The sequence below is a fragment of the Cherax quadricarinatus genome, chromosome 79, assembly GCF_038502225.1.
Source record: "Cherax quadricarinatus isolate ZL_2023a chromosome 79, ASM3850222v1, whole genome shotgun sequence".
In the NCBI taxonomy this organism is placed as follows: domain Eukaryota; kingdom Metazoa; phylum Arthropoda; class Malacostraca; order Decapoda; family Parastacidae; genus Cherax; species Cherax quadricarinatus.
Window position 1 is genome coordinate 18,531,498 of NC_091370.1, and position 27,617 is coordinate 18,559,114.

Below are 27,617 nucleotides of genomic sequence, written 5' to 3' on the forward strand. Positions count from 1 at the left end.
GCTAAGGTACTCACAGAAGTATACTGAATATAGGTGATATAAATGTTTTGGGATTGTATGTTGTATATCTGAGTGTATTTGTTGTATTTACTGTGAGTGTATTTGTTGTATCTACTGTGAGTGTATCTGGTGTATTCACCGTGAGTGTATCTGGTGTATCCACTGTGAGTGTATCTGGTGTATCCACTGTGAGTGTATCTGGTGTATCCACTGTGAGTGTATCTGGTGTATCCACTGTGAGTGTATCTGGTGTATCCACTGTGAGTGTATCTGGTGTATCCACTGTGAGTGTATCTGGTGTATCCACTGTGAGTGTATCTGGTGTATCCACTGTGAGTGTATCTGGTGTATCCACTGTGAGTGTATCTGGTGTATCCACTGTGAGTGTATCTGGTGTATCCACTGTGAGTGTATCTGGTGTATCCACTGTGAGTGTATCTGGTGTATCCACTGTGAGTGTATCTGGTGTATCCACTGTGAGTGTATCTGGTGTATCCACTGTGAGTGTATCTGGTGTATCCACTGTGAGTGTATCTGGTGTATCCACTGTGAGTGTATCTGGTGTATCCACTGTGAGTGTATCTGGGTGTATCCACTGTGAATATATCTGCTGTGAGTGCATCTTTGTGAGTGTATCTACTGTGAATGTATTTGTTGTATCTACTGTGAGTGCATTTGTTGTGGCTACTTTGAGTGTATCTGATGTGTCCACTGTGAGTGTATCTGGCGTATCCACTGTGAATATATCTGCTGTGAGTGCATCTTTGTGAGTGTATCTACTGTGAGTGTATCTACTGTGAGTGCATCTCTGTGAGTACATCTACTGTGAGTGCATCTCTGTGAATGCATCTACTGTGAGTGCATCTTTGTGAGTGCATCTACCGTGAGTGTGTGCTGAGTACATGGGGAGTTTTTCCACGGTGAAGAAAAACAAAAACAAAATTGAACCTTCCAAAATGACTGAAAAATAAAAGGTTATGCTTCAATAGATCTTCCAATAACTTGTTCTTTCAGCCCATTTGTGAGGGGGGTAGGGGGTAGAGGGGGGTAGAGGGTAGAGAGGGGTAGGGGTAGAGGGGGTAGGGGTAGAGGGGGGTAGGGGTAGAGGGGGGTAGGGGGTAAGCGAGGAAGCATTTAGGCGACTTCAATCGTAGTCATTTTGAATTTACCGACTGATTCTACATTAAATCTACATAATAAACTATATATGTGTGCCCTGAAAAAAAAAAACAATTAAATATTCCATTTTTGTTAGTAAAGGTAAAGTCATTTGCATTTGTGGATTGTGCTAAATAAAAATTTAATTCGGATAGGAAGCTAGGTCAGATTTCCGTGCTGGATCATTTATCAAGCCATTTTGTGGTCTGATAATGACACTTGATTTAGCAAAACTTTGGCTATAGTTTCCTCTCAGAACTGTAAGTTGTGAGTTGTTGCAGGCACAGTATTGTGACTTATATTCTTGAGTGCAATGTAGCCTTCACCAGAGCCTAGCGGCTGGAAGGTTAATTGAATTTGGAAGCCTATCCACTACAAGGCCATTAAGGCTGCATGTAACCTGCTCACCACCAGTCAAGAATACTCTTATACCTAAAAAAAAGGTTTTAAAGTGAGCCCTCAATGTATACAGCATATACAGTGAGATACACCTCTAAACAATGGTTACATTGAAGGGTGTACCTTGAAAAAAAGGTTCAGTACACAGAGAGGTTAGGTACCAGTTTTGTCAAGCTGGTAACTAACCATTTAAATGCATGGACTTCAATATCTCTACTGCTGACTGCTCGGGTTAATTGTCTGTAGGATAAAAGCTATAGCGAAAAGTCCTACTAGAAGGGGGGTTACCTTGGTGCTGGTGAAGGGCTCTTGATACATGGAATATGAGCTACTTTGGTTCAAATATGATTATCTCCCATTCCTCAGGTTCTGACCTCAACGGTAGTGGTGTTTTCTCACGAGACTAATATTCTCTCTCTCTCTCTCTCTCTCTCTCTCCTTCCCTCGTGACCAACACAAACTAAGTTAACACAGAACAACTCTGACTGAGGGAGTCCTGGTGTCCTCACTGCCAAACTTTCAAGAGTGAATGAAATTTAGTTTATCTTATTTGGTCAGTGGTGTGAATATTTCTCAGAATTGTTCAGTCATTAGTTCACGTAGCGAGATAAGAGATAAACCACACATTTGTACATTATTCAGTGTTTGTATGCTCAATGTTCAGTATAAGTTATCTTGCTATTGTCTGTCATCTGGGGGATAATGATAAGAACTTTAATAACTCAAGATATTGCAATTATTTACTATGTATATTTGATATTAATTTATAACATTGAGCAGATGGAGGGTAGTGGCCCTGCCTTATATCTACTTAACAAGTGTAAAGCGAAGCTGTGATTTGACATCCTCCCAGGTTAAGTTAGGTTAAGTAAGGTTTGTCAGGAAACAGGACAGTTTTCCCAGGGGCAGCCTCTCACCCTTCCACACTCACTCAGCGGTGACCTGGCACTGATCAGGGAAGGATGGGAGCTAGGCTGCTTTCTCTACTCATACTCAGCCACACTAAAGCAATGGAAATAAGTCACTGACTTTTTTGGGGGTTATCCTAGGTTCTCTACACATATGCTGCTATGTATGATAATCTATGTAACTGTATTTGTGTATACCTGAATAACCTTACATAGTAAAATTTTTGGGTTAATTCCTAAGCACTGTCTTGTATCTAGTGAATGTTTAGTATGGGGCAATGTTTGCAATACACTCTTGACTTAGTCCAGAGATACATAATCATTCTCAGACATAGTGGCAAAAGCCGACCAGTGGGAATAACGAGAGGTATCAGATGATCCTTTTCATACAACGTTTTGCCCAAGTGCTCATTTGTCTTATAAAGAAGTGTATTTGCTCATTCTTATGTACTTGATAAAGTCCAGCCCTGGGCAAAATGTATTGAAAGGCTCCTCTGATACCAGTGTCCATTCCCACTGATAATTTTCAGACTCGATAGTCAACTTTTTATTCACCAGCTTCATTAAACACCTCACATATATCTTACATTATCATTCTGGACTTAGTTTCTGAACCTCTGGTGGCCTGGTGGTTAACGCTCTCGCTTCACACGGCGAGGGCCTGGGTTCGATTCCCAGCCAGAGTAGAAACATTGGACGTGTTTCTTTCCACCTGTTGTCTATGTTCCCCATCAGTAAAATGGGTACCTGGGTGTTAGTCGACTGGTGTGGGTCGCATCCTGGGACACTGACCTAAGGAGGCCTGGTCACAGACCGGGCCGCGGGGGCGTTGACCCCCGGAACTCACTCCAGATAAACTCCAGATAAACTGAGAGAGAGAGAGAGAGAGAGAGAGAGAGAGAGAGAGAGAGAGAGAGAGAGAGAGAGAGAGAGAGAGAGAGAGAGAGAGAGAGAGGGTGTAGTATAATTAACGGATCATGTGACTCATTTATCTTGCGTATTCTTGTGTAACATTATCACGTGTTGGTTTATGGAGTTGAAGACTGTACAGATTATTTGTGGTAAATACAACATTTTTATCTGTCTTCGTTTTAAAATCTTTCACTTAAACTAATTTGTTTGATGTGTGCATCTGAGCTGGAGAATTTTAACCATGAAATGTTTGCCTACAAATCTTGTTTTGGCAACATAGACAAGTTTATCTCAGAGAGAGAGAGAGAGAGAGAGAGAGAGAGAGAGAGAGAGAGAGAGAGAGAGAGAGAGAGAGAGAGAGAGAGAGAGAGAGACAGGAGAAAGCAAGCAATCACTCTTAGATTGTCTGCCCCATCCCATCGCCAACTTAAAAAAAAGGGTCATCACTCCCTCGGTGATTACATAATAATAATAATAATAATAATAATAATAATAATAATAATAATAATAATAATAATAATCACAACACGTGGATGGTAGGGAGGAAGCCTTCTGCTTTACTATTCCTACCTCAAACCATTCAGATTACAGTAGATAGTCCTTAGTCGAGATAGTATATAGTTCTTCTATAGAAATAGTCACCTGACTATATTAAAGCTTTAATTTAATATCTTTATTTCTATACCCAGGTATCCCTTTTATACTGATGGGTAAACAGGGACAGCAAGTGTCTTATGGAAATACGTCCCTAATGGTTATCGGCCGTACCGGAGATTCTAACTCCGGACTTCAGTATGAGGTGAGTGCGCTAGCGACCAAGCCACGGGACACCTTACAGCTGGCTCAAGCTTTACGTTTCCATACTCTGTATATATATAATTCTTAATTATAGAGGAAATTACAACTATAAATTATCTCCATAACTATATTACTAGGGGGAAGGCTTTAAAATGAGTGTAACAACTCAGCCATTAAACATATGCGAGTGGGAGAGAGAGAGAGAGAGAGAGAGAGAGAGAGAGAGAGAGAGAGAGAGAGAGAGAGAGAGAGAGAAATTACATTAATGTCATAACGTTTCTAATATCATTGTTTGTCATATATTATAATCAAAAAGAAGCGCTAAGCCACAAGACAAAGTAAGATTCTGTTATTTGCTTTCAGCATTAATGAATGACAATATTATTATTATTATTATTATAATTATAATTATTATCATTATTGCTGTGAGCCTGACAACATGGGTGTTTAACTTAGCCTACAACCTAGCCAACTTAAGGAAACTTAGAGCGTTACTGCGGGTAGGAAACCTTAACGAGGTTACATTAATGGGTGTGTTGGAAGCCTCCCTATAGGTTGTTGTGGCGTGGAAACCTCCAAGTCTAATGTGTCTCTTGTGTGGAAGCCTCTCTCTTACCTAAGAGATTTCTTCCCTGCCGCCTCGACCCTGCTGGGAGCAGCTCCCAACTAATCTTTTAGAAACCACCGCCTTGGCAAATATACTTACAAACTACGCTTCTCGGTTGACCGTGTCTCAATACGAATAATTTAAGCCACAGATACCGTGGTTGCAACAATGCACGGCTGGATGGATTATTATTATTATAATCAAGGGGGAAGCGCTAAACCCGGAGGATTATACAGCGCCTGGGGGGGGGGATGTGGAAGGCATTCAGGCTTAATTCGGGGAACTGGAGCACAGATCCAATTCCCTAAATCAAGAGCCCCTCACCAACATCAAGGAACCTTCCTTGAGGGGACGGCTGGATGGATCCTTGTATGCAACAAGGATCCATCAAGGCTGAGAGGAAATGCTCCTTTTGTTAGGACGATGTTTCGCCTGGGTAGGCCTATATCAACTCATGTTTCGCTCTGTGTGGAGCTTAAACAAGCTAAGTTTAACTCTGTGTAGAGCTTTACAAGGTTATGTTTAACTGTGTAGAGCTTTACAAGGTCATGTTTAACTGTGTAGAGCTTTACAAGGTCATGTTTAACTGTGTCGAGCTTTACAAGGTCATGTTTCCCTGTGTAGAGCTTTATCAAGTCATGTTTCACTCTTTATAGAGCTTTATCGAGTCACGAAGTGCACCAAGTCATTACCCATGTATAAGTCTACCGTCCCCACGGATTAACCAACTTACACCTAACTTACAAGACAGCTCTTACGCCTCAGCAAATCTTAGCCAACTTGAAGAGTCCAAGTGGGAGAAATGAACTAGTTCAACAAGGTCTCAGAGCGATGGTTAAGCCCCTAGATTGACGAGATTATTTTAGTTTGTTCAACTAGGCTAGGATTATTATTATTATTATAATCAAGGGGGAAGCGCTAAACCCGAAGGATTATACAGCGCCTGGGGGGGGGATGTGGAAGGCATTCAGGCTTAATTCGGGGAACTGGAGCACAGATCTAATTCCCTAAATCAAGAGCCCCTCACCAACATCAAGGAACCTTCCTTGAGGGGAACTAGGCTAGGAACTTCAGCAGAAGATTAGAGATTTTGTTCGGATTTTTAACCCCGGAGGGTTAGCCACCCAGGATAACCCAAGAAAGTCAGTGCGTCATCGAGGACTGTCTAACTTATTTCCATTGGGGTCCTTAATCTTGTCCCCCAGGATGCGACCCACACCAGTCGACTAACACCCAGGTACCTATTTGCTGCTAGGTGAACAGGACAACAGGTGTAAGGAAACGTGTCGAAATGTTTCCACCCGCCGGGAATCGAACCCGGGCCCTCCGTGTGTGAAGCGGGAGCTTTAGCCACCAGGCCACCAGGCCCTTCAAAAGGAAGGTACCTTGCTGATGATTAAGGGCCCTTGATTCGATGAATCAAGGCTACCCTTCCCTCTCCTGAAATCAAATATCACTACATATACATCAGCAAATATATACACTCGGTGTAAATACATTGCTACTCACTACATATGTATAAATGCATGCATCCCTCGGTGTATATACCCTGCTACCCGTATTATAATTATTACCATCGGAACAAAGCGCTAAACCCGCAAGGGACAACTGCTACTCGTAGTAGTACATACACATCACACACACACTTATATATATATAATATTATATATATATATATATATATATATATATATATATATATATATATATATATATATATATATATATATACCGGCTGTTGTAGATTCGCCGGTACTGTCCCGGTCCGGGTCTTTTCCAGGTATATAACAGTCATATACAAAGTCACAGATATAACACAATAGTATACCTGTGATCGGCTTCACATATTTTTGTACCTCTCCTCCCCCAGGCCGGCCGAAATTCAGGCTTCTCCCGTGCCCTCCTGGACAAGCAGGCTGTTGTTGCTAGCGGTCTGCTCGCCAAGACAGCTTCGCACGTGCTGTAGGAAGCTGTCCAACTGAGCAAGACATTATTGATCATCGTTTCACCCGCAGGTGAGTGAAACATTGCATGACAGTCTTGTTCTGCAATACGTATATGTATGTGAACTCGCCTGTTTGTGGTTGCAGGGGTCGAGTCACAGCCCGCCTCTTCGCTGGTGTGTGTACTCACCTAATTGTGATTGTAAGGGTCGAGACTCAGCTCCTGGCCCCGTGTGTGCGTGTGTGTGTGTGTGTGTGTAGCGTACAAAGTATACAATGCACACGTATGTACATCAATTAGACACAATTGGGATACATTTCGCTCAATAAGAACTTGGAAAAGACTGAAAAAAAAGACGAAACGCATTGAAACATTTGAGAAGCTAGAAAGAAAAATATTGAAAATGATTGTTAAAGATTGAAAGGAATTAAAAAAAATGTAAAAAGAAACTGAATTTTTTTGAAAAAAAAAAAAAAACTGAAACATTGAGAAAAACTGAAAATTAAAAAAAATGAGATTGAAATTTTCTGAAAAAAAAAAAGACTGAAAACAGATTTTTTTTAAGCCTTTTAAAGAAAAAGACTGAAAAATTTCGATAAATATTGAAAAAAAAGTTCGAAAAATATCCAGATGAGCGAAATGTGTCGTAATACAAAGTTCCAAAAGTTCAGTTATTTAGATGTGATCAGAAGTGATGTTTTTTTTTTCTGTCTGAGGACCAGGAGACGCCGGTGATGGTCTCTTGATCCAAGGAATGGGGGTCTGATTCCTCGGATCAGACTTGATTGACTCCCACTCCCCAACGGGTTTATCGGTTCCGTCGTGAATACAAAGCGAGCTTAAGAGGTCTGGAATGATAGCTGGAGTGACAGCTGGAATGATAGCTGGAGTGACAGCTGGAATGATAGCTGGAATGATAGCTGGAGTGACAGCTGGAATGATAGCTGGACAGCTGGAATGATAGCTGGAATGATAGCTGGAGTGACAGCTGGAATGATAGCTGGAGTGACAGCTGGAATGATAGATGGAGTGACAGCTGGAATGATAGCTGGAGTGACAGCTGGAATGATAGCTGGAGTGACAGCTGGAATGATAGGTGGAGTGACAGCTGGAATGATAGGTGGAGTGACAGCTGGAATGATAGGTGGAGTGACAGCTGGAATGATAGCTGGAGTGACAGCTGGAATGATAGCTGGAGTGACAGCTGGAATGATAGCTGGAGTGACAGCTGGAATGATAGCTGGAGTGACAGCTGGAATGATAGGTGGAGTGACAGCTGGAATGATAGGTGGAGTGACAGCTGGAATGATAGGTGGAGTGACAGCTGGAATGATAGGTGGAGTGACAGCTGGAATGATAGGTGGAGTGACAGCTGGAATGATAGCTGGAGTGACAGCTGGAATGATAGCTGGAGTGACAGCTGGAATGATAGCTGGAGTGACAGCTGGAATGATAGGTGGAGTGACAGCTGGAATGATAGCTGGAGTGACAGCTGGAATGATAGCTGGAGTGACAGCTGGAATGATAGCTGGAGTGACAGCTGGAATGATATCTGGAGTGACAGCTGGAATGATATCTGGAGTGACAACTGGAATGATAGCTGGAGTGACAGCTGGAATGATAGGTGGAGTGACAGCTGGAATGATAGGTGGAGTGACAGCTGGAATGATAGGTGGAGTGACAGCTGGAATGATAGGTGGAGTGACAGCTGGAATGATAGGTGGAGTGACAGCTGGAATGATAGGTGGAGTGACAGCTGGAATGATAGCTGGAGTGACAGCTGGAATGATAGCTGGAGTGACAGCTGGAATGATAGGTGGAGTGACAGCTGGAATGATAGCTGGAGTGACAGCTGGAATGATAGCTGGAGTGACAGCTGGAATGATAGCTGGAGTGACAGCTGGAATGATATCTGGAGTGACAGCTGGAATGATATCTGGAGTGACAACTGGAATGATAGCTGGAGTGACAGCTGGAATGATAGGAGTGACAGCTGGAGTGACAGCTGGAGTGACAGCTAGAATAAAAGCTCAAGTGAGAGTAGGAGTTAGAAACTTGTTCGAGTATACGTATGAATGAATGCGGGAGTGCATGAGTGAAAGTATACAAGTATGAGTGTGGGAGTAGAGAGTATGTTGGAGTAGTGTATGGGAATAGAAATTGTTGGGAGAAGCAGAGTATGTGGGAGAATTGTGTGGGAGTAGTGTGTAAGGGAGAGGTAAAATGTGTGGGGGGGGGGGCAAGAAGTGTGTGGAGTACAGTGTGTGGGCGTGGCAGAGTGTGTGGCAGTGGTGGAGTGTGTGGCAGTGGTGGAGTGTGTGGCAGTGGTGGAGTGTGTGGCAGTGGTGGAGTGTGTGGCAGTGGTGGAGTGTGTGGCAGTGGTGGAAGGTGTGGCAGTGGTGGAGTGTGTCGGAGTGGTGGAAGATGTGGGACTGGTGGAAGGTGTGGGAGTGGAGTGTGTGGGAGTGGTGGAGTGTGGCAGTGGTGGAGTGTGTGGCAGTGGTGGAGTGTGTGGCAGTGGTGGAAGGTGTGGCAGTGGTGGAGTGTGTCGGAGTGGTGGAAGATGTGGGACTGGTGGAAGGTGTGGGAGTGGTGGAGTGTGTGGGAGTGGTGGAGTGTGGCAGTGGTGGAGTGTGGCAGTGGTGGAAGGTGTGGGAGTGGTGGAGTGTGTGGGAGTGGTGGAGTGTGTGGGAGTGGTGGAAGATGTGCGAGTGGTGGAGTGTGTGGGAGTGGTGGAGTGTGTGGGAGTGGTGGAAGGTGTGGCAGCTGTGGAATGTGCAGAAGAGTATGAAAAAACAAGGGTGAAGATTGATACAATGCGGGAGAGGACGCGCAGTCTCGCCCAGTCTTAGGTTCTTGAGGTTTCTACGGGTCGGAGAGCCGTGCCGGAAGAGTATGCTAGGAGAACAACACTGTGGATGTGAGGCCAGCTAAGACAGGTAGGCAGTCTTGCCCAAGATGAACATCAGGGTAAATAAAAACACCTGCAAATCTGTTTGAGGCACCAGTGATCGAATAAATTCATGACACGACTAGATCAAGCGGCTAATACACTTAAATCTAAGATATATACTTAATACAAGGAAAGCCATACTGTATGTCCCGATATTTATATATCTAAGATATACCTAGTACAAGGAAAACTGTACTATACATCCTCGTATTCAAATATCTAAGAGATATGCTTCATACAAATAACGTCATACTGTGCGTCCCCATAAGGTACACAAGGAAAAATTATACAAAATTCGCTGAAATCAGATATCATGAGTGTTGGGCGAGTTGGACAATCAGACCACAGCAAAACGTTATTAAAACAACGTTCATTTTAAGAAGTATTAATTCTTGATAAGGACTGAATGAAGCTCTCCTTGAGTGACCCCTCAAGGGAGGTCCCTTGATACTGGTGAGGGGCTCTTGATCTGGGGAATCGGATCTGTGCTCCAGTTCCCTGAATGCCTTCCATATATCCTACCCCCACAGGCGCTGTATAATCCCAACGGGGATATTGGACTCCCCAATGATAATAATAATAATATTAATCCTAAGTGGAACCTTGTCTTAAGTCACCTCATCCTCCACACGTTGCCGTGCGTGTGAAAATACACGAATAAAGTTTGACCTGTCTTCCGTAATTTCCTTATAGGAAATATAAGATAATACACATTAACCTAACCAAAACAAACTTTACCTAACACAACCTCACATTATTGCATCAATGGCAGCGCTGAACCCGTAGGGATCATATTCCTGGGGGACAGGAAGGCATTCAGACTCGGTTCAAGGGATTGGAGGATAGTTTCAATCCCTCAGTTCAAAAGCCACTCACCAGTATCAAGGAACCTCCCTTGAGGGGACCTGACCTCGCAATATAACTTGGCGTTGAAGCTACATTGGTGTAGAGGTGCAAGTACGGAAATTCTGAATATGGTTGACCAAATTAGGAGGTATAGATTGTTTAAATCTTCATATTAACTAAATCTGGGGTACTCTGCCTTGCAACCAGTGCTGCTAGTACTCTGCCTTGCAACCAGTGCTGAGAGTACTCTGCCTTGAAACCAAGGTGCTGCTAGTACTCTGCATTGAAACCAAGGTGCTGCTAGTACTCTGCATTGAAACCAAGGCGCTGCTGGTACTTTGCCTTGCAACCAAGGTACTACTAGTACTCTGCCTTGCAACCAAGGCGCTGGTAATACTCTACCTTGAAACCAAGGCGCTGGTAATACTCTACCTTGAAACCAAGGCGCTGGTAATACTCTGCCTTGAAACCAAGGTGCTGGTAATACTCTGCCTTGAAACCAAGTCGATGGTAATACTCTACCTTGAAACCAAGGCGCTGGTAATGTTCTGCCTTGAAACCAAGGCGCTGCTCGAGTGCAAGACACGTTCGAAGTCATGCGAGGTTTCGGACTCAGAAGTGAGCTGAAGACCTTTGGCATCGAAACAAATTTTACATTTCTGTGGGTGTTGCGGCATTAAAAATGGGTAAAGAGCAATGGGGTTGAGAGAAGAAGTGTTAAGAGGTTATGGGTGTGTGATTGCCATACCTGGGTCTTGAAACCTGTGAGTAGTACTTGTCAAGTTCTTGAAGGTACTTGAGAGCGTCAGCCATGGCTGCCACTTGGGGTGGAGCTGGCTTGGCGTCAGCTACGCCCATCTCAAGCACGCCCACGACCACCACGCCCACTAGGAGAGCTGACAGCATCTGACGGTACATGACGGGTGTGTGTAGAGGAGCGGCAGAAGAGGTTGCAACCTGGCGACGATGGGACAGACAGTGAGCTGACTTCACATCTCCCGCACTTTATATACCCTGCTGGCTGGCCCCACCCCAAACACCCCCTCCATGACACGCAGGGGAAAACGCCCCCCCCTCCCACATACATATCCAACCCACTGCCTAATCCCTCCCTACATTTTCCTAACACTTACCCTTACCCGGCCAGAAATGCTCCCGTCTCTGTATATTGTATCATGCTGAAATAGATTTATTATTATTAGTAGTAGTAGTATACTACTACTACTACTACTACTACTACTACTACTACCTCCACTTACTCACACATGTAACTCCAAATGGTAGACTGATTAATTCGGCTTCAAATCTATCTACTACTACACGAGGGTCGTTAAGGCTGCACGTCACTTGTTCACCAACATTCAATACTTCAGTTCCTAAAATAAGGATTAAACTCTCGACGTATATACACTGAGAGATATAAATCTGTGATGTATATGGTTCAGAAAACCGACAAGTTGAAGAATAAGATACTTGTGTAACATCTGGGAATGTTACACAAATTGTTCTTCTTCAGATATAAACTTCTCGGTGTAAGGTTACAATTTTTTAGCGGGAAATTTAACTAATTTTTCGGGGTTTTGGCATTTGCTAAAAATTAATTTGATTTGTCTTTACTAATGTATTATCCATGCGTTATTTAACCCTTATTACTACTAACATTACTACTACTACCGTAACTACTACTACTAGTGGCACTATTACTACTACTATTAGTGCTAGTGTTGTTATTGCTACTACCTCTAATAATAAATAAAATCTATACAAAATTGATGAATGAGTGTAGGCAGATATCCAATAATATGAAGGTTGCACTTCACCTTCAGCTGTGAAACAGGTGACATTAACGGTATTTCGTAAGTTGCAAAGAACCGGTAAAAACATTGCAAGTTGCATTTAGCAGGCAGGTACAGTGGTTCTATCTTTCACCTCAGGTCTTCACTATCCATTAGTCTCTGACGAGCGGTGGGATGTGGCAAGAATATATGTACACTGAGTGGTATCTCTCACTGTATACACACTGGGAGTGTATTTTAATTCCCCTTTTAGGGATTTAAAGTGTACCTGACTGGTGAGAAACAAGTGACATGCAGCCTTAATGACCATTTGATTGGTTGATAGGCTTTAAGGCCAATTAAGCAATCAGCCTACCTATTTTACCACCACCACCACCACCTGCAGAGACCTGGTTACCTCCCAGTGAGAGGCTGCACACGCCAGAGAAATCAATTTACCAAAATTTAAGTTTTGCTTCATAGGGCTAGAAAGTATTTTTTTAAATATGTGATATCACATAATGTGATTCACATCAGGCGTTTTAATTTGTGTGATTTAGTGTGCACAGTCACACTGTCACACAGTTACTGACGCCCTAGCTGCTAGATTACCAAATGACACTCCTATCTACTGTCACTATTACAATCACTTACTCCCTTCCTGTTAGACTACTAGGTGACACTGCCGCTATCTATTGTCACCATCACACAATCACTGGCTCCTTACCTGCTAGACTACCAGGTAACACTGCCACCTAGAAATCACTTAATATCACTGCCACCAAACCAGGATTCAACAAAAACTATTGGTCAAAAACTTGTAAATACGTCACTACCATTGTAAGCTGCCACCATTACATGGTAGCCAAGTTCATGCACCCTTCATGTACCTCTGTGATCTGATTACCACCATCACCATGGCTATGAGCTGCATATCAAACCTACTAAGTTAAACTTTATAGTATTGCTTTGGAATACTTATGTCAATATTACTCCCCTCCAGGAAGGCTCATTGATATTTATGAGGGGATCTTAATTTAAAGAACCGGACCAATACTTCAATTCTTTGAATCAAATCTGAATTCCTTCCATTTCTTGAGGCACTTGTATGACCTCTCCCTCACCATGGGTTGAATGCCTCCCCATGATGTAATGGTGGTAGTAGTAGTAATAATAATAATAATCCCAATATTACTGCCTGTCCACCCTCACGATAACGCTTTAGCAATAAATATAGCTGAGTTATACCTCACAAAGAACAGCAGATGACGTAATAAACGAAAAATCTGATATATAAATACATATATACTGAAGAAAATGATGGGAGCATTATTATTATATTAAGGGAAGAGCGGTAAACTTGTATGGGTGCCCGGGGGCTGCAGGATGGACAAGAAAGATATATAGTTGCCACTCGATACCAAGTCTGCTGGAATTAGCTTTGTTTCTCAGATGAGAGTTGTCACCCGAGAAGCAGCTGTTGTTGCTGTTTGTTGCTGCTCTGTTGTTACTGCTGTTGTTATTGCTACTGTTGTTGCTGCTGCTGCTCTGTTGTTACTGCTGTTGTTATTGCTACTGTTGTTGCTTCTGCTGCTGCTCTGTTGTTACTGCTACTGTTGTTGTTGCTGCTGCTGCTGCTCTGTTGTTACTGCTACTGTTGTTGCTGCTGCTGCTGCTGCTGCTCTGTTGTTACTGCTACTGTTGTTGCTGCTGCTGTTGTTACTGCTGTTGTTGCTGCTATTGTTACTGCTACTGTTGTTGCTGCTGCTGTTGTTGCTGCTGCTGTTGTTACTGCTGTTGTTGCTACTGTTGTTACTGCTACTGTTGTTGCTGCTGCTGTTGTTACTGCTACTGTTGTTGCTGCTATTGTTACTGCTACTGTTGTTGCTGCTGCTGTTGTTGCTGATGCTGTTGTTACGGCTGTTGTTGCTACTGTTGTTACTGCTACTGTTGTTGCTGCTGCTGTTGTTACTGCTACTGTTGTTGCTGCTGCTGTTATTACTGCTACTGTTGTTGCTGCTGCTGTTGTTACTGCTACTGTTGTTGTTGCTGCTGTTATTACTGCTACTGTTGTTGCTGCTGCTGTTGTTACTGCTACTATTGTTGCTGCTGTTGTTGCTGCGATTGTTACTGCTACTGTTGTTGCTGCTGCTGTTGTTGCTGCTACTGCTGTTACTGCTGCTGTTGTTGTTCCTGTTGTTGTAGCTGTTGTTTCTGCTACTGTTGTTGTTGCTGCTGTTATTACTGCTACTGTTGTTGTTGCTGCTGTTATTACTGCTACTGTTGTTGTTGCTGCTGTTGTTACTGCTGCTGTTGTTGTTGCTGTTGTTACTGCTGCTGTTGTTGCTGCTGTTGTTACTGCTGCTGTTGTTGCTGCTGTTGTTACTGCTGCTGTTGTTGCTGCTGTTGTTACTGCTGCTGTCTTCACCACTATCATCTGGCTGGTTCCCTTCACCACTATCATCTGGCTAGTTCCCTTCACCACTATCATCTGGCTGGTTGCCTTCACCACTATCATCTGGCTAGTTCCCTTCACCACTATCATCTGGCTGGTTGCCTTCACCACTATCATCTGGCTAGTTCCCTTCACCACTATCATCTGACTAGTTGTCTTCACCACTATCATCTGACTAGTTCCCTTCACCACTATCATCTGACTAGTTGTCTTCACCACTATCATCTGACTAGTTCCCTTCACCACTATCATCTGGCTAGTTGCCTTCACCACTATCATCTGGCTATTTGCCTTCACCACTATCATCTGGCTAGTTGTCTTCACCACTATCATCTGACTAGTTGTCTTCACCACTATCATCTGGCTAGTTGTCTTCACCACTATCATCTGGCTAGTTGTCTTCACCACTATCATCTGACTAGTTGTCTTCACCACTATCATCTGACTAGTTGTCTTCACCACTATCATCTGACTAGTTGTCTTCACCACTATCATCTGACTAGTTGTCTTCACCACTATCATCTGGCTAGTTCCCTTCACCACTAGCTAGTTGTCTTCACCACTATCATCTGGCTAGTTGCCTTCACCACTAGCTAGTTGTCTTCACCACTATCATCTGACTAGTTGTCTTCACCACTATCATCTGACTAGTTGTCTTCACCACTATCATCTGGCTAGTTGTCTTCACCACTATCATCTGACTAGTTGTCTTCACCACTATCATCTGACTAGTTCCCTTCACCACTATCATCTGGCTAGTTGTCTTCACCACTATCATCTGACTAGTTGTCTTCACCACTATCATCTGGCTAGTTGTCTTCACCACTATCATCTGGCTAGTTGTCTTCACCACTATCATCTGACTAGTTGTCTTCACCACTATCATCTGACTAGTTGTCTTCACCACTATCATCTGACTAGTTGTCTTCACCACTATCATCTGACTAGTTGTCTTCACCACTATCATCTGGCTAGTTCCCTTCACCACTAGCTAGTTGTCTTCACCACTATCATCTGGCTAGTTGCCTTCACCACTAGCTAGTTGTCTTCACCACTATCATCTGACTAGTTGTCTTCACCACTATCATCTGACTAGTTGTCTTCACCACTATCATCTGGCTAGTTGCCTTCACCACTATCATCTGGCTAGTTGCCTTCACCACTATCATCTGACTAGTTGTCTTCACCACTATCATCTGGCTAGTTCCCTTCACCACTATCATCTGGCTAGTTGCCTTCACCACTATCATCTGGCTAGTTCCCTTCACCACTATCATCTGGCTAGTTGCCTTCACCACTATCATCTTGCTAGTTGCCTTCACCACTATCATCTGGCTAGTTCCCTTCACCACTATCATCTGGCTAGTTCCCTTCACCACTATCATCTGGCTAGTTCCCTTCACCACTATCATCTGGCTAGTTGCCTTCACCACTATCATCTTGCTAGTTCCCTTCACCACTATCATCTTGCTAGTTGCCTTCACCACTATCATCTTGCTAGTTCCCTTCACCACTATCATCTGGCTAGTTCCCTTCACCACTATCATCTGGCTAGTTCCCTTCACCACTATCATCTGGCTAGTTCCCTTCACCACTATCATCTTGCTAGTTGCCTTCACCACTATCATCTTGCTAGTTGCCTTCACCACTATCATCTGGTTAGTTCCCTTCACCACTATCATCTGGCTAGTTGCCTTCACCACTATCATCTGACTAGTTGTCTTCACCACTATCATCTGGCTAGTTCCCTTCACCACTATCATCTGGCTAGTTGCCTTCACCACTATCATCTGGCTAGTTCCCTTCACCACTATCATCTGGCTAGTTGCTTTCACCACTATCATCTGACTAGTTGTCTTCACCACTATCATCTGGCTAGTTGTCTTCACCACTATCATCTGGCTAGTTGCCTTCACCACTATCATCTGGCTAGTTCCCTTCACCACTATCATCTGGCTAGTTCCCTTCACCACTATCATCTGGCTAGTTGCCTTCACCACTATCATCTGGCTAGTTCCCTTCACCACTATCATCTGGCTAGTTGCCTTCACCACTATCATCTGACTAGTTGTCTTCACCACTATCATCTGGCTAGTTCCCTTCACCACTATCATCTGGCTAGTTGCCTTCACCACTATCATCTGACTAGTTGTCTTCACCACTATCATCTGGCTAGTTCCCTTCACCACTATCATCTGGCTAGTTGCCTTCACCACTATCATCTGGCTAGTTCCCTTCACCACTATCATCTGGCTAGTTCCCTTCACCACTATCATCTGACTAGTTGTCTTCACCACTATCATCTGGCTAGTTCCCTTCACCACTATCATCTGGCTAGTTGCCTTCACCACTATCATCTGGCTAGTTCCCTTCACCACTATCATCTGGCTAGTTCCCTTCACCACTATCATTTGGCTAGTTGTCTTCACCACTATCATCTGGCTAGTTCCCTTCACCACTATCATCTGGCTAGTTGCCTTCACCACTATCATCTGGCTAGTTCCCTTCACCACTATCATCTGGCTAGTTCCCTTCACCACTATCATCTGGCTAGTTGCCTTCACCACTATCATCTGGCTAGTTCCCTTCACCACTATCATCTGGCTAGTTGCCTTCACCACTATCATCTGGCTAGTTGCCTTCACCACTATCATCTGGCTGGTTGCCTTCACCACTATCATCTGGCTAGTTGCCTTCACCACTATCATCTGGCTGGTTGCCTTCACCACTATCATCTGGCTAGTTGTCTTCACCACTATCATCTGGCTAGTTCCCTTCACCACTATCATCTGACTAGTTGTCTTCACCACTATCATCTGGCTAGTTGTCTTCACCACTATCATCTGGCTAGTTGCCTTCACCACTATCATCTGGCTAGTTGCCTTCACCACTATCATCTGGCTAGTTGCCTTCACCACTATCATCTGGCTAGTTCCCTTCACCACTATCATCTGGCTAGTTCCCTTCACCACTATCATCTGGCTAGTTGTCTTCACCACTATCATCTGGCTAGTTCCCTTCACCACTATCATCTGGCTAGTTCCCTTCACCACTATCATCTGGCTAGTTGTCTTCACCACTATCATCTGGCTAGTTCCCTTCACCACTATCATCTGGCTAGTTCCCTTCACCACTATCATCTGGCTAGTTGTCTTCACCACTATCATCTGGCTAGTTCCCTTCACCACTATCATCTGGCTGGTTGCCTTCACCACTATCATCTGGCTAGTTGTCGTCACCACTATCATCTGGCTAGTTGCCTTCACCACTATCATCTGGCTAGTTCCCTTCACCACTATCATCTGGCTAGTTGCCTTCACCACTATCATCTGGCTGGTTGCCTTCACCACTATCATCTGGCTAGTTGTCTTCACCACTATTATCTGACTAGTTGTCTTCACCACTATCATCTGGCTAGTTCCCTTCACCACTATCATCTGGCTAGTTGCCTTCACCACTATCATCTGGCTGGTTGCCTTCACCACTATCATCTGGCTAGTTGCCTTCACCACTATCATCTGGCTAGTTGTCTTCACCACTATCATCTGGCTAGTTCCCTTCACCACTATCATCTGGCTGGTTGCCTTCACCACTATCATCTGGCTAGTTGTCTTCACCACTATCATCTGACTAGTTGTCTTCACCACTATCATCTGGCTAGTTCCCTTCACCACTATCATCTGGCTGGTTGCCTTCACCACTATCATCTGGCTAGTTCCCTTCACCACTATCATCTGGCTAGTTGCCTTCACCTCTATCATCTGGCTGGTTGCCTTCACCACTATCATCTGGCTAGTTGTCTTCACCACTATCATCTGGCTAGTTCCCTTCACCACTATCATCTGGCTAGTTGCCTTCACCACTATCATCTGGCTAGTTCCCTTCACCACTATCATCTGGCTAGTTGCCTTCACCACTATCATCTGGCTAGTTCCCTTCACCACTATCATCTGACTAGTTGTCTTCACCACTATCATCTGACTAGTTCCCTTCACCACTATCATCTGACTAGTTGTCTTCACCACTATCATCTGACTAGTTCCCTTCACCACTATCATCTGGCTATTTGCCTTCACCACTATCATCTGACTAGTTGTCTTCACCACTATCATCTGGCTAGTTCCCTTCACCACTAGCTAGTTGTCTTCACCACTATCATCTGGCTAGTTGCCTTCACCACTAGCTAGTTGTCTTCACCACTATCATCTGACTAGTTGTCTTCACCACTATCATCTGACTAGTTGTCTTCACCACTATCATCTGGCTAGTTGCCTTCACCACTATCATCTGGCTAGTTGCCTTCACCACTATCATCTGACTAGTTGTCTTCACCACTATCATCTGGCTAGTTCCCTTCACCACTATCATCTGGCTAGTTGCCTTCACCACTATCATCTGGCTAGTTCCCTTCACCACTATCATCTGGCTAGTTGCCTTCACCACTATCATCTTGCTAGTTGCCTTCACCACTATCATCTGGCTAGTTCCCTTCACCACTATCATCTGGCTAGTTCCCTTCACCACTATCATCTGGCTAGTTCCCTTCACCACTATCATCTGGCTAGTTGCCTTCACCACTATCATCTTGCTAGTTCCCTTCACCACTATCATCTTGCTAGTTGCCTTCACCACTATCATCTTGCTAGTTCCCTTCACTATCATCTGGCTAGTTCCCTTCACCACTATCATCTGGCTAGTTCCCTTCACCACTATCATCTGGCTAGTTGCCTTCACCACTATCATCTTGCTAGTTGCCTTCACCACTATCATCTTGCTAGTTGCCTTCACCACTATCATCTGGCTAGTTCCCTTCACCACTATCATCTGGCTAGTTGCCTTCACCACTATCATCTGACTAGTTGTCTTCACTATCATCTGGCTAGTTCCCTTCACCACTATCATCTGGCTAGTTGCCTTCACCACTATCATCTGGCTAGTTCCCTTCACCACTATCATCTGGCTAGTTGCTTTCACCACTATCATCTGACTAGTTGTCTTCACCACTATCATCTGGCTAGTTCCCTTCACCACTATCATCTGGCTAGTTCCCTTCACCACTATCATCTGGCTAGTTCCCTTCACCACTATCATCTGGCTAGTTCCCTTCACCACTATCATCTGGCTAGTTGCCTTCACCACTATCATCTGGCTAGTTCCCTTCACCACTATCATCTGGCTAGTTGCCTTCACCACTATCATCTGACTAGTTGTCTTCACCACTATCATCTGGCTAGTTCCCTTCACCACTATCATCTGGCTAGTTGCCTTCACCACTATCATCTGACTAGTTGTCTTCACCACTATCATCTGGCTAGTTCCCTTCACCACTATCATCTGGCTAGTTGCCTTCACCACTATCATCTGGCTAGTTCCCTTCACCACTATCATCTGGCTAGTTCCCTTCACCACTATCATCTGACTAGTTGTCTTCACCACTATCATCTGGCTAGTTCCCTTCACCACTATCATCTGGCTAGTTGCCTTCACCACTATCATCTGACTAGTTGTCTTCACCACTATCATCTGGCTAGTTCCCTTCACCACTATCATCTGGCTAGTTCCCTTCACCACTATCATCTGGCTAGTTGTCTTCACCACTATCATCTGGCTAGTTCCCTTCACCACTATCATCTGGCTAGTTGCCTTCACCACTATCATCTGACTAGTTGTCTTCACCACTATCATCTGGCTAGTTCCCTTCACCACTATCATCTGGCTAGTTGCCTTCACCACTATCATCTGGCTAGTTCCCTTCACCACTATCATCTGGCTAGTTGCCTTCACCACTATCATCTGGCTAGTTCCCTTCACCACTATCATCTGGCTAGTTGCCTTCACCACTATCATCTGGCTAGTTCCCTTCACCACTATCATCTGGCTAGTTGCCTTCACCACTATCATCTGGCTAGTTGCCTTCACCACTATCATCTGGCTAGTTCCCTTCACCACTATCATCTGGCTAGTTGCCTTCACCACTATCATCTGACTAGTTGTCTTCACCACTATCATCTGGCTAGTTGCCTTCACCACTATCATCTTGCTAGTTGCCTTCACCACTATCATCTTGCTAGTTGCCTTCACCACTATCATCTGGCTGGTTGCCTTCACCACTATCATCTGGCTAGTTGCCTTCACCACTATCATCTGGCTAGTTGCCTTCACCACTATCATCTGGCTAGTTGTCTTCACCACTATCATCTTGCTAGTTGCCTTCACCACTATCATCTGGCTAGTTGCCTTCACCACTATCATCTTGCTAGTTGCCTTCACCACTATCATCTTGCTAGTTGCCTTCACCACTATCATCTGGCTAGTTGTCTTCTGAACCACAATATCAAAATTCCGTAGCCTCTCTATTCTTCATGCAGTAACTATTATAAATGGGTTGATTTCTTCATGTGTTTTACTAACAACAAAATTTCGGTTCTGTAGTTTAACCATTACTTTTAAGCGACAGTTTAAACAAGTCTAGCAAATTATTAAGACATATGTGCATCATCTGGGTATCTTGCAGACATTTCGCCATCCAGTGACTGTATTAGTGCATTACTTGAACATAATCTGTAAACTAGAAATATGTACAGGAGGGCCCCGATTATACAGCAAGTTAGGTTCCAGGCTACTGTAGGGCCCCGATTATACAGCAAGTTAGGTTCCAGGCTACTGTAGGGCCCCGGTTATACAGCAAGTTAGGTTCCAGGCTACTGTAGGGCCCCGATTATACAGCAAGTTAGGTTCCAGGCTACTGTAGGGCCCCGGTTATACAGCAAGTTAGGTTCCAGGCTACTGTAGGGCCCCGCTTATACAGCAAGTTAGGTTCCAGGCTACTGTAGAGCCCCGCTTATACAGCAAGTTAGGTCCCGGGCTACTGCTGGGCCCCACTTATACAGCAGGTTAGGCTCCAGGCTACTGCTGGGCCGTTTATACAGCAGGTTAGGCTCCAGGCTACTGCTGGGCCCCGCTTATACAGCAGGTTAGGCTCCGGATTACTGCTGTAAAGCGAAAATTGCTGTAAAATGAATCATAGCCTATTTTGTTTAAAAAGCTGATGACTCGAGTGTTACTTTCAACCTCATCTCTCTCTCTCTCTCTCTCTCTCTCTCTCTCTCTCTCTCTCTCTCTCTCTCTCTCTCAGCTACTTTCTTTCATAATGCTCCTAGATAGTTCCATAAGATTGTCATATATTGTTTTTACAGTTGAATAAGATGAGGTAACTGATGTGACAGTAACTCGACAATATACAATCAAGGGAGGGATGAACTACACACACCTGATGGGGAACACCTCCTACCTCCTCACAGCACCCAGAGGATGATTCTTCACCTGATGGGGAACACCTCCTACCTCCTCACAGCACCCAGAGGATGATTCTTCACCTGATGGGGGACACCTCCTACCTCCTCACAGCACCCAGAGGATGATTCTTCACCTGATGGGGAACACCTCCTACCTCCTCACAGCACCCAGAGGATGATTCTTCACCTGATGGGGAACACCTCCTACCTCCTCACAGCACCCAGAGGATGATTCTTCTCCAATGACTTAAATATTACATCCATTAAGATAAGAGAAAACACAAATAATTGGTCAGCACCTACTATGTACTACGAACTTAGGAAATTCACATCCACAACGACCATTCGTATTACCAAAGCAGTCCCGAGCTGCCAACTCACTTCGTAACGCACACTTGTTTCGTAACGCACTTGCTTGGTAACGTACTTGCTTCGTAACGCACACTTGCTTCGTAATGTACTTGCTTGGTAACGCACTTGCTTGGTAACATACACATCCTTCACCATACCTAGTGTGCCTGACAGCTGGCACCCTCAAGCCTCCTATATCTGTTACTCCATTCTTAACCTAACCTAACGAAAATTAATCTAATGTAACCGAACTTTAACTAACCCAACATAGGCTAGCCTAGCTTCACCTAGGGAAAAGACTGCAGAAAAAAAATTGTGCTAGGGATGGATTACTGGGTGCTGAGAGAAGAGGAGGGGTGGTATAGGGAAGGTGCCAGCTGGGAGGGGTGGTATAGGGAAAGTGCCAGCTGGGAGGGGTGAGGAACCAACTGGTAGCAGTACATCCAGCTGGCTCCAGCCTTATAGCTCACTCCATCTTCTTGACCTCCATGGATTACCTGCAGCTGGTGCTGCGATGCCTATCTGGTTGTACTTACCCTGTGTTGTTTTCCAGAGGATTGAGTTTCAGCTCCTGGCCCTGTATCTTAGCCTTCAGTCTACCATCATTGGTACTAACCTCTTTGGCGCTGTCATACCTAATCTTGAAATTGTGCATGGAGTCTGCCTACATCAGTTATACAGTCAGCTCTTTCTACTTACCACACCGAGACTTTTTAGCGTCCAACTATTGACCACACTTGCGTATGTTCCTCTTTTGCCAAAGTTTGTCTACTGTTCAGCCAGTTACCTCGTCCGAGTATCTTGTATTCCGTAATTATGTCTCACCTGTGTTACGACACTGTTGTGACGACCCTGCGGTTCAAGCAGGATCTTGATTCGTTCCTCAAGTCACTTCCTGCTCAACCTGGCTGTGGTTGGACTGGACGTGGCCAGCAGTAACAACTTGGTTAATCACACCTTCATCCATGAGGTCTAGTCTGGGACCGGAGGCACATCGACCCCTAAAATCATCTTAGTTTTGTTGAACACCTTTGCATTTTCTGGAGATTGGACGAGTCTCCCTTGAAGTTAATGGTCCAATTTTAATTCGTTACCTGACCTGATTTACACCTGTAATATATCCCTGAAGGAGGCTTCCTGAAGACCAATATCCTACAGACACGTTAGGGAGATGTCCTATGCATGGAGGTGGCAGGTTACGTGTGTGTGTACTCACCTAGTTGTACTCACCTAGTTGAGGTTGCGGGGGTCGAGTCCGAGCTCCTGGCCCCGCCTCTTCACTGATTGCTACTAGGTCACTCTCCCTGAGCCGTGAGCTTTATCATACCTCTGCTTAAAGCTATGTATGGATCCTGCCTCCACTACATCGCTTCCCAAACTATTCCACTTACTGACTACTCTGTGGCTGAAGAAATACTTCCTAACATCCCTGTGATTCATCTGCGTCTTCAACTTCCAACTGTGTCCCCTTGTTACTGTGTCCAATCTCTGGAACATCCTGTCTTTGTCCACCTTGTCAATTCCTCTCAGTATTTTGTATGTCGTTATCAGTGGTCAGTGGTCAGTCGTCACGTGAGGTCACAGACCCTGAGCTGCTTTGGGGATTAGTGTGGACGGTTACAAAGCATGGCTTGCTTCTGCAGTGTTTTAAAAATTGAGGTTGGAGAGTTGAAGGAGGAGGTTTTGCTTCTCCAGGAGGAGATTAGGAGGCTGAAGGTCCACCTCAATGGGTCTGGGAGAGAGTGTGAGGTGGCTGGAGTTGTGGGGAATGAGGCTTCTAGCAGTGAGGTGCAGTCTGTCTCTCGCTGTGAGGAGGCTGTAGTTGGGGAGGTAGCAACGGCTACCAGCAGTGAGGTGCAGCCCAGCACCTGCTACAAGTGGCGAGTGGTTCACAGTAATGGGAGGCGCATCAGAGTAAGGAAAGTTAAGAGTGAAGATCTGAAGGTAGGAAATCGCTTCTCTGTTCTTCAGGATGAATGTACTTCAGTGGCCAGTGAAGGTAAGGGTACTACTGCCCCTGCTAATGGAGGTAAGCGCATTCTTGTGGTTGGTGACTCTCAGGTAAGATATATTGACCATGCTTTTTGTAATAGGAATAAGAAGATGAGAGATAGAGTGTGCTTCCCTGGAGCTGGTGTTGGGGACATTGTCAACAGGCTGGATAATATCATGTCAGGTAATGGGAACAAGCCCATTATCTGTCTCAGTGCTGGTGGAAATGATATTGGGAAGGGTAGGAGAGAAGAGCTGCTAGATAAGTACAGGTCAGCTATAGATTTCATTAAGTCTAAGGGAGGGATCCCAATCATATGTAGCATCTTGCCTAGAAGGGGAGTAGGAAATGAATGGTTGTCTAGGGCAATTGGTGTAAATTGCTGGCTAGACGGATACTGCAAGGAACTTGCAATCCCATTCATTGACAACTGGAACAACTTTTATGGCAAACATGATATGTATGCAAGGGATGGGGTACATCTCTCTGGGGCTGGGGTGGTAGCACTTGCAGACTCGATTGAGAAGGCCATTGGTGAAATGCCTATGATTTTAAACTGATGGAAGATAGAGGTATGGGTGTGTGTGGGAAACAAGCAGGTTGCAACACTTGGGTTGGAAACAGTAAATGTATAAAAGGCATTCAGCATGAAGTTATAAATAAAGACAATAGATCAGGTCAGCAAACAAAGGGGGACAGCAGAGGGCAGCAAGGGACTAGCTCCCTTAAGGTTTACTATACTAATAGCAGGAGTGTAAGAAATAAGATAGATGAGCTAAGATTAATTGCAAGTGCAGGAAACATAGATATTATTGCTATAACAGAGACCTGGCTCAATCTGAAAGATAGAGAGATGCCCTCTGAATGTCACATACAAGGCTATAAATTATTCCACACTGACAGGGTCAACAGGAAAGGTGGTGGAGTAGCGATGTATGTCAGAGACAATTTAAATTGTTGTGTTAGACAAGATATTAAATTAGAAGCGTCAGCCACTGAATCTGTTTGGTTACAGCTTCTCGAGGGCCGAGAAAAACTAATTTTGGGTGTGATTTACAGGGCCCCAAATCTTGATAGGGAGTGCAGTAAACTTCTATGGGACGAAATTCGTAAGGCATCTACATACGAAAATGTTGTGCTAATGGGAGATTTCAACTATAGACAGATTGACTGGAGCAATTTGACAGGAAATTTAGAGTCAGGTGACTTTCTTGATACGATCCAGGATTGTTTTTTAAAACAGTTTGTGACAGAGCCAACTAGGGGAAATAACCTCCTTGACTTGGTTCTTACCAGTAGGGAAACACTAATTAATAATCTTGAGGTTAATGATGAGCTTGGGGAAAGTGATCACAAATCACTCAGTTTTAATATATCATGGAATTCCCCTAATAATGGCAATCAAGTCTCCGTCCCTGACTTTCGCTTGGCTGATTTCATAGGACTGAAAAATTACTTAGGTGGGCTGAACTGGAATGACCTGACTAAGGGTCAGGTAGGTGGTGATGGTTGCCGATATGATGCTTTCCAGGGCATAGTTCTAGCTGCTCAGTCAAATTATGTTCCAAATAGGGAAATCAGATCAAACAAAAATGATCCTAAATGGATGAACAATAGATTAAAATATCTGATTGGTCAAAAGAGAGGCATATATAGGCAAATCAAAAGAGGAGAGGGGCAATTAAGAAATCGATATATTCAGTTAAAGAGAGAAATAAAAAAGGGAATTAGAAAAGCAAAAAGAGATTATGAGGTTAAAGTTGCAAGAGAATCGAAGACTAACCCAAAAGGATTCTTTCAGGTATACAGAAGTAAGATCAGGGACAAGATAGGCCCACTCAAAAGTTCCTCGGGTCAGCTCACTGACAGTGATAAGGAAATGTGTAGAATTTTTAACACGTACTTCCTCTCAGTTTTTACACAGGAGGATACCAGCGATATTCCAGTAATGATAAATTATGTAGAACAGGACGATAATAAACTGTGCACTATTAGGGTCACAAGTGACATGGTCCTTAGGCAAATAGATAAATTAAAACCTAACAAATCCCCAGGCCCTGATGAACTGTATGCAAGGGTTCTAAAGGAATGTAAAGAGGAGCTTAGCACACCTTTGGCTAATCTTTTCAACATATCACTACAAACTGGCATGGTGCCAGATAAGTGGAAAATGGCAAATGTGATACCTATTTTCAAAACAGGTGACAGGTCCTTAGCTTCGAACTATAGACCAATAAGCCTAACCTCCATAGTGGGAAAATTTATGGAATCAATAATTGCCGAGGCAGTTCGTAGCCACCTTGAAAAGCATAAATTAATCAACGAATCTCAGCATGGTTTTACAAAGGGGCGTTCCTGCCTTACGAATTTATTAACTTTTTTCACTAAGGTATTTGAGGAGGTAGATCATGGTAATGAATATGATATTATGTATATGGACTTCAGTAAGGCTTTTGACAGGGTCCCACATCAGAGGCTATTGAGGAAAATTAAAGCACATGGAATAGGAGGAGAAATTTTTTCCTGGATAGAGGCATGGTTGACAAATAGGCAGCAGAGAGTTTGCATAAATGGGGAGAAATCAGAGTGGGGAAGCGTCACGAGCGGTGTTCCTCAGGGGTCAGTGTTGGGCCCCCTGCTGTTCACAATCTACATAAACGACATAGATGAGGGCATAAAGAGCGACATCGGCAAGTTTGCCGATGACACCAAAATAGGCCGTCGAATTCATTCTGACGAGGACATTCGAACACTCCAGGAAGATTTGAATAGACTGATGCAGTGGTCGGAGAAGTGGCAGATGCATTTTAATATAGACAAATGCAAAGTTCTAAATGTTGGACAGGACAATAACCATGCCACATATAAACTAAATAATGTAGATCTTAATATTACGGATTGCGAAAAAGATTTAGGAGTTCTGGTTAGCAGTAATCTGAAACCAAGACAACAGTGCATAAGTGTTCGCAATAAAGCTAATAGAATCCTTGGCTTCATATCAAGAAGCATAAATAATAGGAGTCCTCAGGTTGTTCTTCAACTCTATACATCCTTGGTTAGGCCTCATTTAGATTATGCTGCACAGTTTTGGTCACCGTATTACAGAATGGATATAAATTCTCTGGAAAATGTACAAAGGAGGATGACAAAGTTGATCCCATGTATCAGAAACCGTCCCTATGAGGATAGACTAAGGGCCCTGAATCTGCACTCTCTAGAAAGA

General features: G+C 44.0%; 1 protein-coding gene across 4 annotated transcripts in view; it reads right to left on the reverse strand.

The window, feature by feature from the left end:
* The window catches only part of NPF (neuropeptide F), a 33,570-nt gene extending 22,069 nt beyond the window's left edge, over window positions 1-11,501 (reverse strand). For all 4 annotated transcript variants that reach the window (XM_053797127.2, XM_053797125.2, XM_053797126.2 and 1 more), the window contains exon 1: window positions 11,274-11,501. In XM_053797127.2, coding sequence (XP_053653102.1) covers window positions 11,274-11,443 — 170 coding nt within the window. In that variant the 5' untranslated portion in view covers window positions 11,444-11,501. The remainder of the gene's footprint in view (window positions 1-11,273) is intronic.
* Window positions 11,502-27,617: the final 16,116 nt, after the last annotated feature.